The 15,413-nt window shown below is 39.8% G+C and overlaps 3 protein-coding genes across 3 annotated transcripts; 2 read left to right on the top strand and 1 right to left on the bottom strand.

Moving 5' to 3' along the window:
- Positions 1-6,242: 6,242 nt before the first annotated feature.
- Positions 6,243-7,028, top strand: ColSpa_06983 (uncharacterized protein; the record flags this gene model as incomplete). The annotated part of the gene is made up of 1 exon (XM_049273195.1): positions 6,243-7,028. The coding sequence occupies one exon, from the start codon at positions 6,243-6,245 to the stop codon at positions 7,026-7,028; it is 786 nt and encodes a 261-aa protein (XP_049129152.1).
- Positions 7,029-7,818: 790 nt separating this feature from the next.
- Positions 7,819-9,227, bottom strand: ColSpa_06982 (UDP-N-acetyl-D-glucosamine 6-dehydrogenase; the record flags this gene model as incomplete). Its single annotated transcript, XM_049273194.1, has 2 exons — positions 7,819-8,239; positions 8,290-9,227. 2 exons carry the CDS (start codon positions 9,225-9,227, stop codon positions 7,819-7,821), a joined length of 1,359 nt encoding a protein of 452 aa, XP_049129151.1.
- Positions 9,228-12,345: 3,118 nt separating this feature from the next.
- ColSpa_06981 (chitin synthase 5) lies at positions 12,346-14,343 on the top strand (the record flags this gene model as incomplete). Its single annotated transcript, XM_049273193.1, has 1 exon — positions 12,346-14,343. The coding sequence occupies one exon, from the start codon at positions 12,346-12,348 to the stop codon at positions 14,341-14,343; it is 1,998 nt and encodes a 665-aa protein (XP_049129150.1).
- Between the last annotated feature and the right edge of the window lie 1,070 nt (positions 14,344-15,413).

The raw sequence follows: 15,413 nt of genomic DNA, 5'->3' as shown, positions 1-15,413 counted from the left end.
AAAATTACTTAAAAAGTAAAAGTAATTTAAAAAGTAATAAAAATACTTTAAAGTATTTATATAAAAGTAGAAATTAATTATATAATTAATACTAGAAATAGCCTTAACCTCTAAAGTATATTATTACTATTAATCTAAAGTAAGGTTCTAATATGAAAAAAAAACAAAAAATAAACTAGACTATATAAAGTCTAAGTTATAAAAGGCTATATAATAATAGTTAAGATAATTAATAGTCTTATATAGTTTTATATAATATATATTAAACTATACTATTAAGATATAGTATAATTAAATTTAAATATTATATAACTTATTTCTTAGAAACAGCTAAATAAAAAAAAAAGACTAAAAAAAGGCTAAAAAAAAGTTATATAATAATTACTATATACTAATTAAATATTTTTATTTTAAAAAAAAAAAGACTATAAAGAGTTAATAAAAAAGTTATAGCTTAATAATATAATTATAATACTAAGTGCTCTATATAAAGAGTTAAACTAAATAAAAATAAATAACTTTATTAACTAAAAAGTTTTTACTTTTATACTATATAATCTAAAAAAGTATAATTACTTCTATATCTATAAAACATAAATAATATAAAAGATTAAGAACTTATTATTTAAGCTATATAAAAAGTTAAGATTTATTATATAAAAGTATAGGGACTAAGAGAAAAAAGAACTCTTAACCTAAGTATTTACTATTTAATAGATAAGCTAAAGGCTTATACTTATAATTAGACTTACTTTTATATAAGACTATAAATATAAAGGGGAACTTAGAGATATAACCTAAGTATATATATAATTAAATAATTATTTAACTAAAACAATTATTATATAACTACTTAAAGAGTTAAAAGATAAATACCTTAAGAATATACTTCTTTATATTTTAAAACTATTATATAGCTTAATAAAGTTAAGCTTATACTAGTATAAAACCTATTTTAAGTATTATAAAAAAGATCTAAAGATAATAGAGTTAATATATAATTTATACTTATTATATATAATAGAAAAACTAGATATTTTTAGGATTATAGCTATATAAATAAATAATACACTTAGCTTTATTATACTTACTTTTTTTTAGAGAAAAAAAGAAGAGCTAAAAAGAAAAGGACTTTATATAAAACTAAAGACTACCTTATTACTTAATAGTAAAATTACCTTTAATAAAAAAAAGATTTAATTATATAATAACTATATTACTTTTACTTAAAAAGGCTAAGTAAAATACCTAAAACTTATTAATCTTAATATATATAATATATATTAGTAGTATATTTTTTAAAAAGTAAAAGGAGTATACTTTATATTTATCTATTAACTAGAGGTATTATATAACTTATTAACTATAGCTTAAACTAAGGAACCTAATAAAAAGAATATTAAAGCTTTAAATATATAACTTTAATAGTAAATTAATAACTTTATATAAGGTCTTATATATATCCCTTTTAATTTCTATTATATAAAAATATATATTTTTATAAATAAATTATTTATAAATAACTTAGATCTATTATTATAACTTAGATTTATTATTATATTAGCTAAAAAAATAGCTTATATAATAATAGACTTTTAAATTAAAAGAAATATTATATACTAGAGTTTAATAAAGTATAAAAGAGTTATATAAAGTATACTTATAAGTAAGTTATATAAGATAACTATAGGATTTAATAATAAGATATCCCTTAGTATAATACTTACTAAGATCCTTTATATATTATAACTCCTAAGGATTCTAGTTATTATCTATTTAAACTTATAATCTTTATATAAGTACCTTATATAACTAAGTATAATAAATAAAAAGAGGCTTATAATTAATATTATAAGTCTATATAAGTTATATATAAAAAAAAAGATTTTAAAAATAAAATAAATTAATAAAAAGAATAACCCTATTAATGCCTTTACTAAGAAATTACTAAACTTAGTACTTAAATAATTAATTATAATAAATATATTAAAGATTTAAATTAAAGTATATATTAAAAGATTAAAAGAAAATATTTAATAATTAATTTATATAACTTTATTATTATATATTATTAATTATTTAAAAATAAAGTATAACTTTAAGAAGATATTTAATATACTTAACTATTACTAATTCTAATCTTAATATTAAATTATACTTTTATTATATTTATAACTTTTTTAAATTACTATATTATATAATTTATTTAATTATTATATAAAATTTTAGGGAAAAAAAGTTATATAATTACTTTTTATTAATAACTATAAGGCTAGTAGAAGTACTAAGAAAATAACTACTTTTACTGATGTTCTTGCTAAGCTTACTACTAAGCGTATAAGGTTTATAAGTATTAGTAATATTAAAAGCTTTATAGTTATTAGGGCTATTATTATTATTATTATTATTATTATTACCTAGGTTATTAGATAAATTAATATCTTGATTGTAGTAGGTGTAGTAAACGCTATATAACTACTAGATGCACTTAGCGTAGACATTACCCTGAAAGGTAGGAATATAAGTGCACTAGTAGAAGCACAGGGAGTTAGTAGTTACGCATTTATTGCCATAGGTAATAGCTATATAACCATAAGACTAAACTAAGACTATAAAAAAATAGCCTTAGTAGTAGATAATGCTGGTAATAAACTATTAGATAGAAGTGTTACTAGTGATATAGATCTTAATATTATGTAATAGTATGTTGATAATAAGATGCTTTTTATTTTATAGTTAAGGTTAATATATAAAAATAAAATAAAAACAAAAGTAATATATATTAATAGCTAAAGCTAATAAAAAAGTATAATTATTAGTATTACTAGTTAAAAAATAAAGCTAATAATTACTAGATATATTAGTATATATATTAATATTATTAAAGATTAAACTACTAAGGGTAATAAAAGATATAATAAATTAATTATATAAGGTATTATTAATAAATTAGTAAAAGAAAATATATAAGAGGAAATCTTATATATAAGTAGTTATTATTAAAGTTAATTAAAAAAAAAATTTTTATTATTAATTAATTATATAAAAAAATAATATATATAAAAGGTAAAAAAAAAAAAAAAAATTAAATAAATAAAAAAGGTTTTAAATACTTAAAGTTATTATATAAAAAAAAGAAGATATATTAATAATAAAAATAAAAGTAAAGTTAATAAAAAAAAAAGAACTTTATTAATATATAACTTACTTATTTAACTAAGTAAAAAAAGAATAAATAGTTACTTAGAGTTTTAATATTAGTAATTTATTATATAACATAAATAGCTTAACTTATAAGGTTATATAATAAAGTTATTAATGTTATAATTAGTATAACTTAATTAGATACTATAAGAAGTTATATAGTTATAAAAAAAAAAGTTATAAGTATTAGAATAATAGTATTAGCTAGTTATATAATATATATAACTTAAGGACATATATTATAGTAGAGGGTATAGACTAGATATTTAGCTCTTAGTTAACTATTAAGGGGATTAAAAGTATATTTATACTAAATTAACTTAGGGATATATAAGATCATATATCTTGTATATAAAAGCTAAGTCTTATAGTTAGGAAGATAATTACGGAAAATATATCTTTGGTTCACCTTAACTTTAACCCGAGTACAATCGTACAAACGGGTTCTCTTAGGAAGAGAGAATCCATTCAACAATTATGGATATTAGTGGAAGTTATGACGTGGACAAACTTTTTAAAGGCATTAATACTCCTTTTAGCCTAAAGGAGAGCCTTATTAGCCTTAGTAATAGAGATAATAATAGAGCTAATGATGTGGCCTTTTTGAGTAATAAGAATAATAGCTTTAACGATAATGGAGATAGTGACTCTGACTAGGAGGACAGTGATAATAAGTTTATCCAGATGGTTAACACTTTTACCCTTGTTTATAGCAAAGCTAATAAAAGTCACTACTATAGCAAGGCTAGTAATTACTATTGTTCCCTTAAGGATACCATCTTTGCCTTTAATAGAGAGATGGCTGTTGCTCTTAATAATAAGCTTTGTAAAGAGGTATTTGTTATTTTTAATAAGTTCTTTAAGAAAAAATCTAAGTAAAAGAATAATAATACCTTATTTATTATAAATAATATTATTTATAGTATTAAGGAAGCCTATTAAAGAGCCTAAGATACTAAGATAACTAATATATTAAGTTAATTAATAAAGCTATTATTTTATATATAGGTTCTAGTAGTATATATGTTATATAAGAATAAATATCTTGTTAAGTTTATTAGTAGATACTTTACTAAACTATAGAAGTTAAGCTTAGCGTAAATTAAGGATACTAGATTTATTAGTAGAACTACTAGTAATATACTTATTATTAAGATACTTCTCTAATAAAAAGAAGAAGTTATTACCTAGCAAAATAAGATTAAAACTAAATTTAAGGACCTTACTATAACCTATAATAAGGCTATTAATTAGCTTTATATTAAGATTAAGGCTAAAAGAAATAGTAATATTACTTAAAACAATATAATTAACTAGTTATATAGTAAACTTATTACTAAAGTTTATTATAAGGTTTTAATTTTTACTAAGCTTATTATAAAATTTAAAAAGTTTAATATAATATTTAATAAGCTTAATATTATTAATTATAAAACTAATGTAATAATAGATAAGCTTTTAATTTAAGAGAATTAAAATAGTTATATTATTAACTTTATTAACTCTTATAATAAGGCTACTACTAAGAGCAATAAGTTAAGTAGAAATATAACTAGTAGTTATAGTAATAGTAACTTTTGTTTACTTAATGTTAAACCTTATGCCTTTAGTACTAAGAGTATTATTAAAGCCTAGAAGGCTACTAACCCTTATACTAAAGTTACTAAAAAACATAATACTCTTAGTGTTATAACTAGTATCTCTACTAAGAAGACGTATATTAATAAGGGTAAGGGAACAAATAGGCTATTAGGGGATATAGATTTATGAGGAATAGTGAAGGAAATAGGAGATATAATAGATTATATAGGAAGGCTAATACTAAGTAAAGTCTAGGACTTATAATCTTTATTAGAATTTATAGTATTAAGGCTATAATAATAAATAGAGGATAAAAATAAATTTATTAATAAGATTAGTAAAAAAAAAAGTAAAAATAATAATATTTTAGTTAAACTATGTAGATAATAACCTTATAAGATATTACTAGTATAGCAATATCTTAAGGCAAGGAGGGTATATATTACCCTTGCTGATAGACATAAGAGGTCTACTACTATATAAGGTAAACCTCCTACAAGGTCATTAAGGGAATCAACTTCTTTCACCTCCATCTTCTAGATCCTATCTTTGGTGAAGCAGGTTCACTATATTGACCGTAAGGTCTGTCAGACTACACGATAGATCTAACTGCTCCTCTGAAGGACTTACCTTATCAGAAGAGTAACAAATAGGCTTTATACCTTTTAACCTTAAAGTAGTTATTTCTTAGTTAAATTTTAAGCTAAAAATACTAATACCTTTAACCTTATAGCTAAGTAACTAAGGCTCTTAAAATATAAAAATATTAACTATAATACTAAAAAGTATATAAAGTACTTTTTTTTTAAAAAAAAAATCTAAGTATATTAAAGTAGCTTATTAATACTAATATATAAAGTAATTAACTTTTAGGCTAAAGGTATTAATAAGTTAGCTTATAGGCTTATTATTATTAAGGCTAAGAACTATAAGCTTTATATAGGGATAAAAGTATTAAGTAAGCGCTAAAGGGCAAAAAAGACCTAACTACGTCTTAAAGGGTTATTTAATACTATTAAAGTAGAGGTACTATAAATAGAAAAGGGTAGTGTTAATGCTAGAGGAGAGAATAACCCTCAGAAGGAGGGTTACATAAAAGGTACTAAACCACGTGCACAGCAATATAGTAATTACAGAAAGCCTAGATATAATATATAAACCTATAAAGTAGTTTAGGATAGTAATAAGAAATAAGGTAATAAGTAGTTTTAATTAATTTTGTACGTTATAGTTTGATTAACTTATATAAAAGGTAGAAGGGTAGAGGAAGGTGGCCCGCTCGCTATGTTGGCCCGCTCGCTATGCGAGTACGTTATACCTGCATGGGCAAGACGTCAAAAGGTTGCCTTAAAGATGTCTCCAAGACATAAATAATCAGCCTTTTCTCCTTTTTACCTTGGGTTCTTGTATCAGAGAAGAAACAAAGAGGCAAAGTCGTAGTTCGAGCCGCCATCAAAATGACATCAATCAAATCCTTCCTCACGTTGGCGCTGGCGCTCGCTCCCACATCAGTCCATGCCGCCTTCCCCTTCTCTAACCCCGGAACCCTCAGTGGTCCAGACGCCTGGGACTACGTCCGTAAAGAGCACAATGGGAACGTCGAGCAAGTCACCAACGTGGTCTACAAAGGCACCACGGCCCTCAAGATGACCCAGAGCTACGATCCCTCCTACACGGGCCGCTATCACTCCGAGGTCGACGTCAACGACGGATACAAGCGCGGCCAGGAGCGCTTCTACGGCTTCGCCTTCCGCCTCTCCGAAACCTGGCAATTCCAGCCGCAGTCCTACAACATCGCGCAGTTCATTGCCAACCGCCCCGGCGCGGGCTGCGGCGGCGACAACTGGATGCCTTCCAGCATGCTGTGGCTCGACGGCGACCAGCTCGCGTCGCGGATCGTAAGTGGGCAGTATCGTCAGCCGGATTGCAGCCGGAACATCGTCAAGTACGAGAACCTGGTAGCGGTGTCTCGTGGGGTGTGGCACCGGGTCATCATTCAGGCGAGGTGGAAGAGTGATGGCACGGGGTTTTACAAGATCTGGTTTGATGGCAATAAGGTGTTGGAGAAGTATGATGTGTCAACTACCCTCAATGACGACAGCGCCTTCCAGTTTCGTGTAGGTCTGTATGCGAACAGCTGGTATGACGACAAGACAATGCTGGGTGATCAGAGCTTCCGCCAGATTTGGTTCGATGAGATTGCTGTTGACTCGACCTACATGGCCGTCGACCCGGCCCAGTAAGACACAAGTGTTGCCGGAATACGAGTATGATATGGAGAATTGAGACATGTAGGGCTCCACTGAGTTTTGTACAAGACGGATAGTCTCAGTCTTGCAATTAGTCGCTCTTCATAATTGATAGCAATCATCTTCTGGACCTTTACACTTAGGTATGCCAGGGCAAGATCTGTTGCAATACCCACATGAGATAATTCCTTGGGCTTACAGAAACAGACATGATGTGTAGTTGAAAAATGTATATGGTCACAGGCACGGTGAGAATTCTTGAAAAGAAACTAAACAGCTACTATTATTCTAAGCATTATGGAGTCCAAAGCCTGTTCGTCACTTGCGGGTGACAGATGAAGTCTTATTAGGTTGAAGACTTTCCGCCTTTACAATCGTTATTCCGTTTTCCATAGAGACTGTCAATTTGGTTCCTTCGTCCAAGTATTTGTGACAATGTTTCATTACTCTTATTTGTTTGTTTTTGAGGGTTACATCAATAGAATGACGAAGACAGCAACGGAAACATTGCCATTTTACAGGGAAAACTAAGGAGGGAACTTATTTCAGGCTCAGTCATTAAAGCACACAGTGAACTAAATATGCTTAATATTAGGCCTGATCATCCAGACATGTGAACCATCTATAGAATGCTCTTAAACTAAATCCCCCTTTTTTAGATAGTAGTAACAAGAAATTATGGCCTGGTCGTGATCCAACATTATGCGCAGAGATTCCAAGCTCCCTTTCTTTTCTGGTAGCGCCAAAAAATCAAGTCTAATCGAGGACAGAGAGGCATAGGGAGTTAGTTGCACCACATCTCCACCTTGACGCCACGGAGTCCCTCCAATACACCAAAGTCCAACCCGTGCTGCCGGAAGGAGACAATTATCATGTCAAAGGTCTCGAGGGTCTCGCGGTTCCACTTCTCGTCGGCCAATCGAGGCGCAGATGGCACGGCATTCTGCTTCACAAGCGGGTCCGCGAACATGACATCGACCTCGCCGGAGCGGACAAAGGCTTGTACAAGGTCGACTCCCGGAGAGTTACTGAGGACAGACTGTCCGGCTTTGAAGCCAACCCCAACCACGAGCACACGAGGGCGAACCAGGGCCGACGCAGCGCCAGACTTGGCGCCTGTTGTCAGAGAGGCAATGGCACGGCGTGCGATCGCAGCGGGGCGAGCAGCCATCTTCTCGGCGGCAGCCTCCAGCAAGGGGAAGGCGCTGTTGGACAGGAGGTAATAGGGGTTGACGGGAATGCAATGACCGCCCACACCCAACGAGGGGTGAAAGGCATGTAACCAAAGGGCTTGGAGGACGCCGCGGCGGCAACTTCGTAGGGGTCGATGCCGTGGGGAATGCAAGCGTCTGCCATCTCGTTGGCAAAGGCGATGCACATCATCCGCTGGCAATTCTCGTACAGCTTCATCATCTCAGCGACCTCTGTGCGGCTGACGGGGACGAGACGGTCGAAGACCTGGTTGTAGAGACGGATGATTGAGGCGAGAGAGCCAGGGATGCAGTCGTCGAGGCCCGACACGATCTTGGGAATCGCATGGCAGGGCGGCTCGACGCGGCCTGGGTCTACGCGCTCCGGAGACATACCAGCGTAGAAGCCGTGAGAGACGGCGACGGGGCCGAGCAGGCTGCGGGTCATGCCGACGGCCACAGAGCTCTCAATGACAACGGTGGAGCCTGGCCTGGCATGTTGAGCCACAGTAGCAATGGCACTCTGGAGGTACGAAGTATCGATGCTCTTGTCTGCCTTGAGCAAGGTTGGCACAGAGATCAGGAAGTGGGTCGCTTCGTGCAAGTCTGTCTTGCAAGTTGTGAAACGGATGCGCTCGCTGGGGAGCTCCTTGCGAATCTCATTGATTCTCTTCTCGGATACATCGAAGCCGAGAACGTTGTAGTGCGCAGAGAAGGAGTCGACCAGATGAGTGCCGACGTAGCCGACACCGATAACGGCAACCAGAGGCTGATTGTTGGGGTCAACTATGGGGGAAATGTCGATGACCTCGTCGTCATGTGAAAAGGAGTGTTCCTTGTACTCCGGGGGAGGTGTGACAGGTGTTAAGGGAAGTTCGAGGTTGGACTTGAAGGAATCAAAGCCGGGAAAGTCAAGACCTAGCCCTTCTGGTGGAGGCGTAGCAGGGGCCGGCACAGAGAGGCTACGGCTGTGAGAGAAGGGTTTATCAAAGGTGACCTTCATGGTGACTTTTGGGTGACGACGGTCCAAATGGTGGTACAATAGTGAGTGACTAAAATGCAAAGACAATATCAGAACAAAATAAAACTGCTTGGTTGAAAGTTTCTCATCTGAATGTTTTGGGTGAGTTGATGGAGATGCAAAATCATATACGGAGTTTGGAGAAGGGGCTTATATGCGTCTGCAGAGTGGAAAGCCTGTCTAAAGGATGATCCAGCCGCGCCATGGAAAAGTGTGCAATCCGTGCCAAGTGATCCAAAATTGACCAAGAAACAACACCAATTACCACCCCGTAATAGAAGCGAGAGAAGTGAGCTGAATGCGTTGGCAAAATCAAGATGGCAGGGGCCGTTGCGGAACCAACTATACCGGACAAAAAATCGGACTAACGGAGCGCCACAACCAAAGAAAGAAGTGTTCCCGGATTATGAGACGAGTCGGCAAAAGAGACTGGCGTAATCCTCATTTCGTGGTTTACACTCAGCAGGTAAGTCTCGCTAGACACGAAATGTATCGTCCAGGCGGCGTGTCCCCGGCAGACTGGGAACCTAGTGATAAGCGAGCGTAATGGGAGCTGGTACCTGGTAGAGTCCGAGCACAATATTCTGTTTGGCTCCTCAAACTAGAGGCCGTCCGAATGAGTCGTAACAAGAAGCATGAGTCTCTGCTGTCGCACATCCCCGGGCCACCCGAGCCAAGATGCCCGGGCAGAGAAAGCGCTCCTAACGTTGGCCACGGCCAGGGGCCCTTTCTTTTCGACGCAGCAATACTTTCAGCCTCATTACCCGTTTTGGTAGTAGGGTTGCAAACGAGGAAGAGAAAACCCCCGTCGATTGGGCTGTAGCAGCGTTAGCGCGGCTCTACTCGTAGTGTGAGCGGGAGGCTGCTGCGACTTGAAGGGGGTAAGATGGGAGGAAGTCGGAGAAGAGTAGAATATGTAGATAAAGGACCCAAAGCAAAAAATGCTTCTAAAGCATACACGGCCCTGGTGGGGGAGTCGGGGATCACCCGCTTCCGGGATAGCCCCACTGTCCGGGCCGCCACATGGTTCCCCGCCTTTCCTCTTTTGTCGCTCGTTCCTGGATCAACTCCTTTTCATGCAGTTTTCCTTTCCAAGACGACAACAGGAACGCCTAAACAGTCGCCACGACAGCCAACTTGGTGCGAATCGCACACCGTCGGCCGTTAGCAGGCTGACTTTTCACTTGTGACTCTTCTCTGCTACGAACCGTTGACGTTATGCCACTTATTTCCGCCTACGTCATCGTCCCCTGAACCTGAGATCAGTGCCCCTGGCAACCTTGAAGAAACGGTCACATGGTAAGCTGTCGTCCGGGCTGATAGGACTGACAGCGGGCAGGGAGCTCTGTTTTGCCTGTCAAGATGTGCGCAGGCACATACCTCGGCTAGATGCTCTCAGCCAGAGGGGGGCTCCATGACTAGCAGATGCTAGTATGGACATGTTTAATGACAACCTTGGCCGGCCGGCAGTCAGGGCGGTCCCGGGATGACCCAATCCCAGAAGTTTGGGACACCGCGAATCCTTCGCTTCGTCCCGGCTCCCTCGAGTCTCCTCCTTCCCAGTAAAGGATATGATCAACACAACCCAAGAGATCCCGAGAAATCTAGCCAAGACTATGGGGTAGAGGCCTGGGTCTAGAGCATCAACCGCGTTGTCTTGTCCAAGGTGAGCCTCGAACACTGTAGCAACTTCAGGATGACATAGTTGCTCATATTCTCCTTGGACATCATGCATCTCATTGCTGGGAACAATAGTACATCGTTGCTGACGTATGGCCATCTTGCCGTCTCTCTTTCGCTTTCGCGTCAAATGCGAAAATCACGCTAGCCGCTTGCTCATCTCCTGCCAACCAACTCTCCTCGGCCCAACAGTCTTACCACCGGTGAGAGGATATAAATGTCTTCATCTCGATGCTAAAGACTGATCACGCAATGCGACGATAATTAGCACACCATTTCATAGTAGTGCTTGGCTGTTAAGAGATCAAGAGGCTGCAGCCCACGCGGGATTCGTGCATTTTCCTCAAGCCCTAAGCCATTCATCTAGTTCGTGTTTTAGGGCCTTGGCATTTAAGCTTAACTGAAGCTTGGTGTTGGCGTGAGTGACATGTTTTTTGAGGCTCCCATTCAACCCCTGCAGGCGTACTTCATGCTAGTCGAGCTATCAGACCCTGATTGATGCATAGCGTCTCAGCCGCCTGCGGCTAACAATCCTCCAGCGTCTCAGCGTTGAAATGCTCTGTAAGGCTTTCAGCGACCGTGCCCTCGATAACTACGCAGTGTCACGTTAGTCACTAACTGACAACAAGCTGGCGGTTGACAGCGTTTGAATGATGCTAGCCCTTCTTGGAAAAGAAGACTACGGCATTGACCGAAGGGCAGACAGGGAATCCCGTAGCACTCAAGATCAGATAGCGATATTAGTTGGTTGTGCACTAATTGATGTGTGCTCGGACGTCTAACACCAGACAGCACGTTTGCTGCCGTATGGAGGCCAATCATCTGCCTCAGCTGCGGCAAAAAGCCAACCTACTTGTCAAGAAATGGGACGAGTCTCTGAAATGATGGCTGCAGGAGAGCCCACAATGCCAAGTCTTGGGCTTTTGACAAGAGATGACAGACTTCAAGCCTGATAGCACTCGGTCCCATTCCCTGATTGGGAAATGGTAGCTTGTTTTCCCAGGTCCCCGGCTCAGTGACGGCACATCCATTGCAAGTAATTGTATGTTGTCTCTGCTGTAAGTCCCTCTGCTCCCATGCCGAAGCTGACAAGAAGTAATCTTACATGCCCCAATGCCAAGGCCACCACGGCCGAGTGGCGTCCAGCTTGCAAGAAGAGTTATTCTAGGTTCACCGATAGTGAGGTGAGCGGACATCAAGTTTTCTGAGAAAGCCGATTAAAAACAATATGGCATCTGAAAATGCCCACAATGTTTCCTTGGTGCCTCTTGTCTTTTGTTGAATAGCCACTCTGAGCGTTGCCTTTAGCAAACCTCACTACTCGTGGTGCTCATTCCTTACTCCCGACATCTTGTCGGTGCCGCTCTTTCGCCGTGGATACCTTGTATCCTAGCCGCTCTCTCAAAATATTCACATAACCATGGCCCGCCCAGATATTTCGCGGCCCAAGTTGGCGCATACCGAGGACAAGCGTTGGACCGTCAAAACGTTGTCTCAGCGGTTGAGCACGCATCTGTCGCCTTCTCGTCCCCAGTCCCATGTTTTCCGTCCCGGGACACCAAACTCGTGGCGAAGCCAAGGAGAATGGGACGCCTACTCTGCTGCGAGCGACAGTCGGCCGAGCACTCCTCGAACCTCCACCTCAACCAGGCACTCCAACGGACGCGAACGACGTCAGACCAACGGCAGCAGTTTATCCCAGGACGACGGCTATGTTGAGAAGCCGTCAAAGTTTGTCACCGATTACGGCTGGCCCATTCTTTCCGACCCTCTCAATCCCAACAAGAAGCTCACTCCGAGAGAGCTTACGACCCAGAGAATCCTCTTCATCCTTATCGTTCTGATCCTCAACATCGGTCTCGCTGCGGTGGCCTGCTTTGGAAACACCGGCTTAGCGACCCTCGTCTTCATCTTGTTCGTCAAGTGCAAGGATTTCATCTCCTCGCTGTTGTCCCTAGTCTGCCTTACTGGAACTTCCATCTACCGGCATTTCCGCCCGCCGGCGCCAGTTTCTCAACGGTGGATTCTATCACTGATCCCAGCCTATTCAGAGAGCGAGGAGCAGCTCATCAAGACGGTCTACTCCCTACGCGACAACGGCTGTGAGCCACACAAGCAAGTCATGTGCATCTTCCTAGATGGAAAGCCAAGGAACATCAAGAGCGAGTTCTCGCGCATCGTCGCCGACATTGAGCGTCCCTACCACTCCCTCAAGTACAAAAAGGGCAACCTCAAGATCACTGCCGGTTTCATGCAAGATGTGCCCGTCATTGTCATCGAGAAGGTGAAGAATAGCGGCAAGAAGGATTCCCTTGTCCTCACCCACGACCTTTTCAACGCGCCCCGCGAGAACATGCCCACTTACACCCGCCTCCTCCGCGAGGAAATTTGGCGCACAATTCTTCCCCCTCTGACCAAAGGCACCGACTTCCGCAACTTTGACATGGTCTTCTGCACTGACGCTGATTCCGTCATTCACCAAGGCTGCGTCGCCAAGCTCGCCAACGCCCTAGCCCGCGACAAGAACGCCATCGCAACCTGCGGGCTTGTTCTTGTTGAGTTGGAGCCTGGATATGAGTGGTCTTTTTGGAACCTCTATCAACAACTGCAGTACACTTTCGGTCAGTTCGTCCGTCGCCGTGCCGAGGGCTTCATCGGCAAAGTCACTTGTCTGCCAGGCTGCGTTACAATGGTTGCTGTTCGCAAGGAAATGGCTGGTGCAATCGCAAAGTACGCCAGTCCCGTAAAGGAGAACTGGGTCGTCCACCACCAGGTCCAGAACCTCGGCACCGACCGTCGTCTCACGTACTGCATGCTCAGCCAGGACAAGAAGCTGCGCACAATCTTTGTGCCGGACGCCGTTTCGGAGACTGTGGCTCCCCAGTCTTTCAAGCACTACGTCCACCAGCGTCGACGATGGGGTTCCAATGCCTACTTCAACAATTACTTTTACTTTGCTGGCGAGAACATGATCTTGATCACTCGAATTGCTGCTGCCATCGACATTGCCCGTCAGACGCTGGTCTACTACCGCGTGCTCAACACGATCCTCTTCATCCGCGCACTCATCAACGCCTTCAACCCCATGGATATCCTTCCACTTCTCGTGGTCGGACAATTCCCCGTCATCTGGTTTTGTGTATGCCTGGCCGTTGAGTCTTCTCTGCGCCAGCGTGCCCACAAGATCATTCTTGGTTTCTTTGTCAACAAGCTCGTTTCGCCGTTCATGTCCATCATCATCTTCTCGGCCGTTGCGAAGAACCTCGGCAATGCTGTCTGGGGCATGTCGGGTGTCACTGCGTCATCGGCGGCTGCATCGCCCAAGGACAAGCTATCGGATGCAGAGGAGGGAAAGGCTGGAGTACAACGGCCGGAAAGCCCCATCTCGCGCCCTCCCTCACCGCCTGAAGTGCTCTGAAAACTGACGGCAATTGCAAACTCCAAAGCATCGATGTGTGTTTTCAACTCATAGAATTCATCTTCCATTCTCACAACTGATTCATGTCCTTGATGATTTAATCAATACTTCCCATCACGAAAGTGTGTTGGATAATTAGATAGGTGGCGGCGAAGCAATAATCAGAGTAAAATTCAATGTACATATTCCAACTTATCATGAGACGGTCAGTCATTCATACACACGATGCTTGCGGCCCAGTTGCCTAAGGTGCATGCTACGCAGCTTTTCGCAGTTCCGAAGTCATCGCCCACCCTTGATTTCGGAGGCAAATTCCAGTTCGTACCGGTTCAGGTGTTCAGTTTGATCGCAGTTGACAGAGATTTTCAAAATCGCATGATATCCCACTCCCCGGTCGTTTCAGTTGAACCAACACCAAGAAACGCCCTTGGCTCCATACCGTGCACTAGGAAGCAGAACTACTAACAATTGCATACCCATGGCGAGCTGAATTTGCCGTTCATGAGCTGAAGAAACTAGTTGTCAAGCGCGGCGTTGCCACCAGCCACAGACGGACTAGTGGCTGAGCCAAAGAAGAAAACGCTGCACAGCAACTGCGCATCGCTTAAAGACACGCGGCTCAACGAGCAGTCTAACATGAATGTAGAGTATCTTAGCGATGTTTACTCCTAGTTCAACCCCTGGTGTGCGCTGCAGCCAAAAGGGGGATGTCTATCCCTTCCGGAATGAATGGCTTATGCACAAAGCGAGTCGGTACGTACTGCTGGTCCAGGGGCTCCATCCCGCCTCCCGCTCGGACGGACCCCTTCTTTTTTTGACTTCCCGTCTTCCACCTCCCATCGTTGGTACAGCCTCCCGGAACCAACTAGTGAAATGACGCCTACGACAACATCGGGCCACTGTCGTCCTGCTTTAGTAGTCCCCGCCGCTGCACCAAGCGTCTTTGGCACCCCGATATGCTGGGGACCTGGGTTCAAGAAACGCAAACGCAGACTTTTGCTAACATCAGCTTCGGAAATTAGAGTCAGGTTGGGCTAGCTATAGTAGTCACTCAGCACCAGCACAATGGG

Source organism: Colletotrichum spaethianum (genome assembly GCF_022836535.1).
Source record: "Colletotrichum spaethianum MAFF 239500 DNA, contig17, whole genome shotgun sequence".
In the NCBI taxonomy this organism is placed as follows: Eukaryota; Fungi; Ascomycota; class Sordariomycetes; order Glomerellales; family Glomerellaceae; genus Colletotrichum; species Colletotrichum spaethianum.
This window is presented reverse-complemented; position numbering and strand designations above follow the sequence as displayed.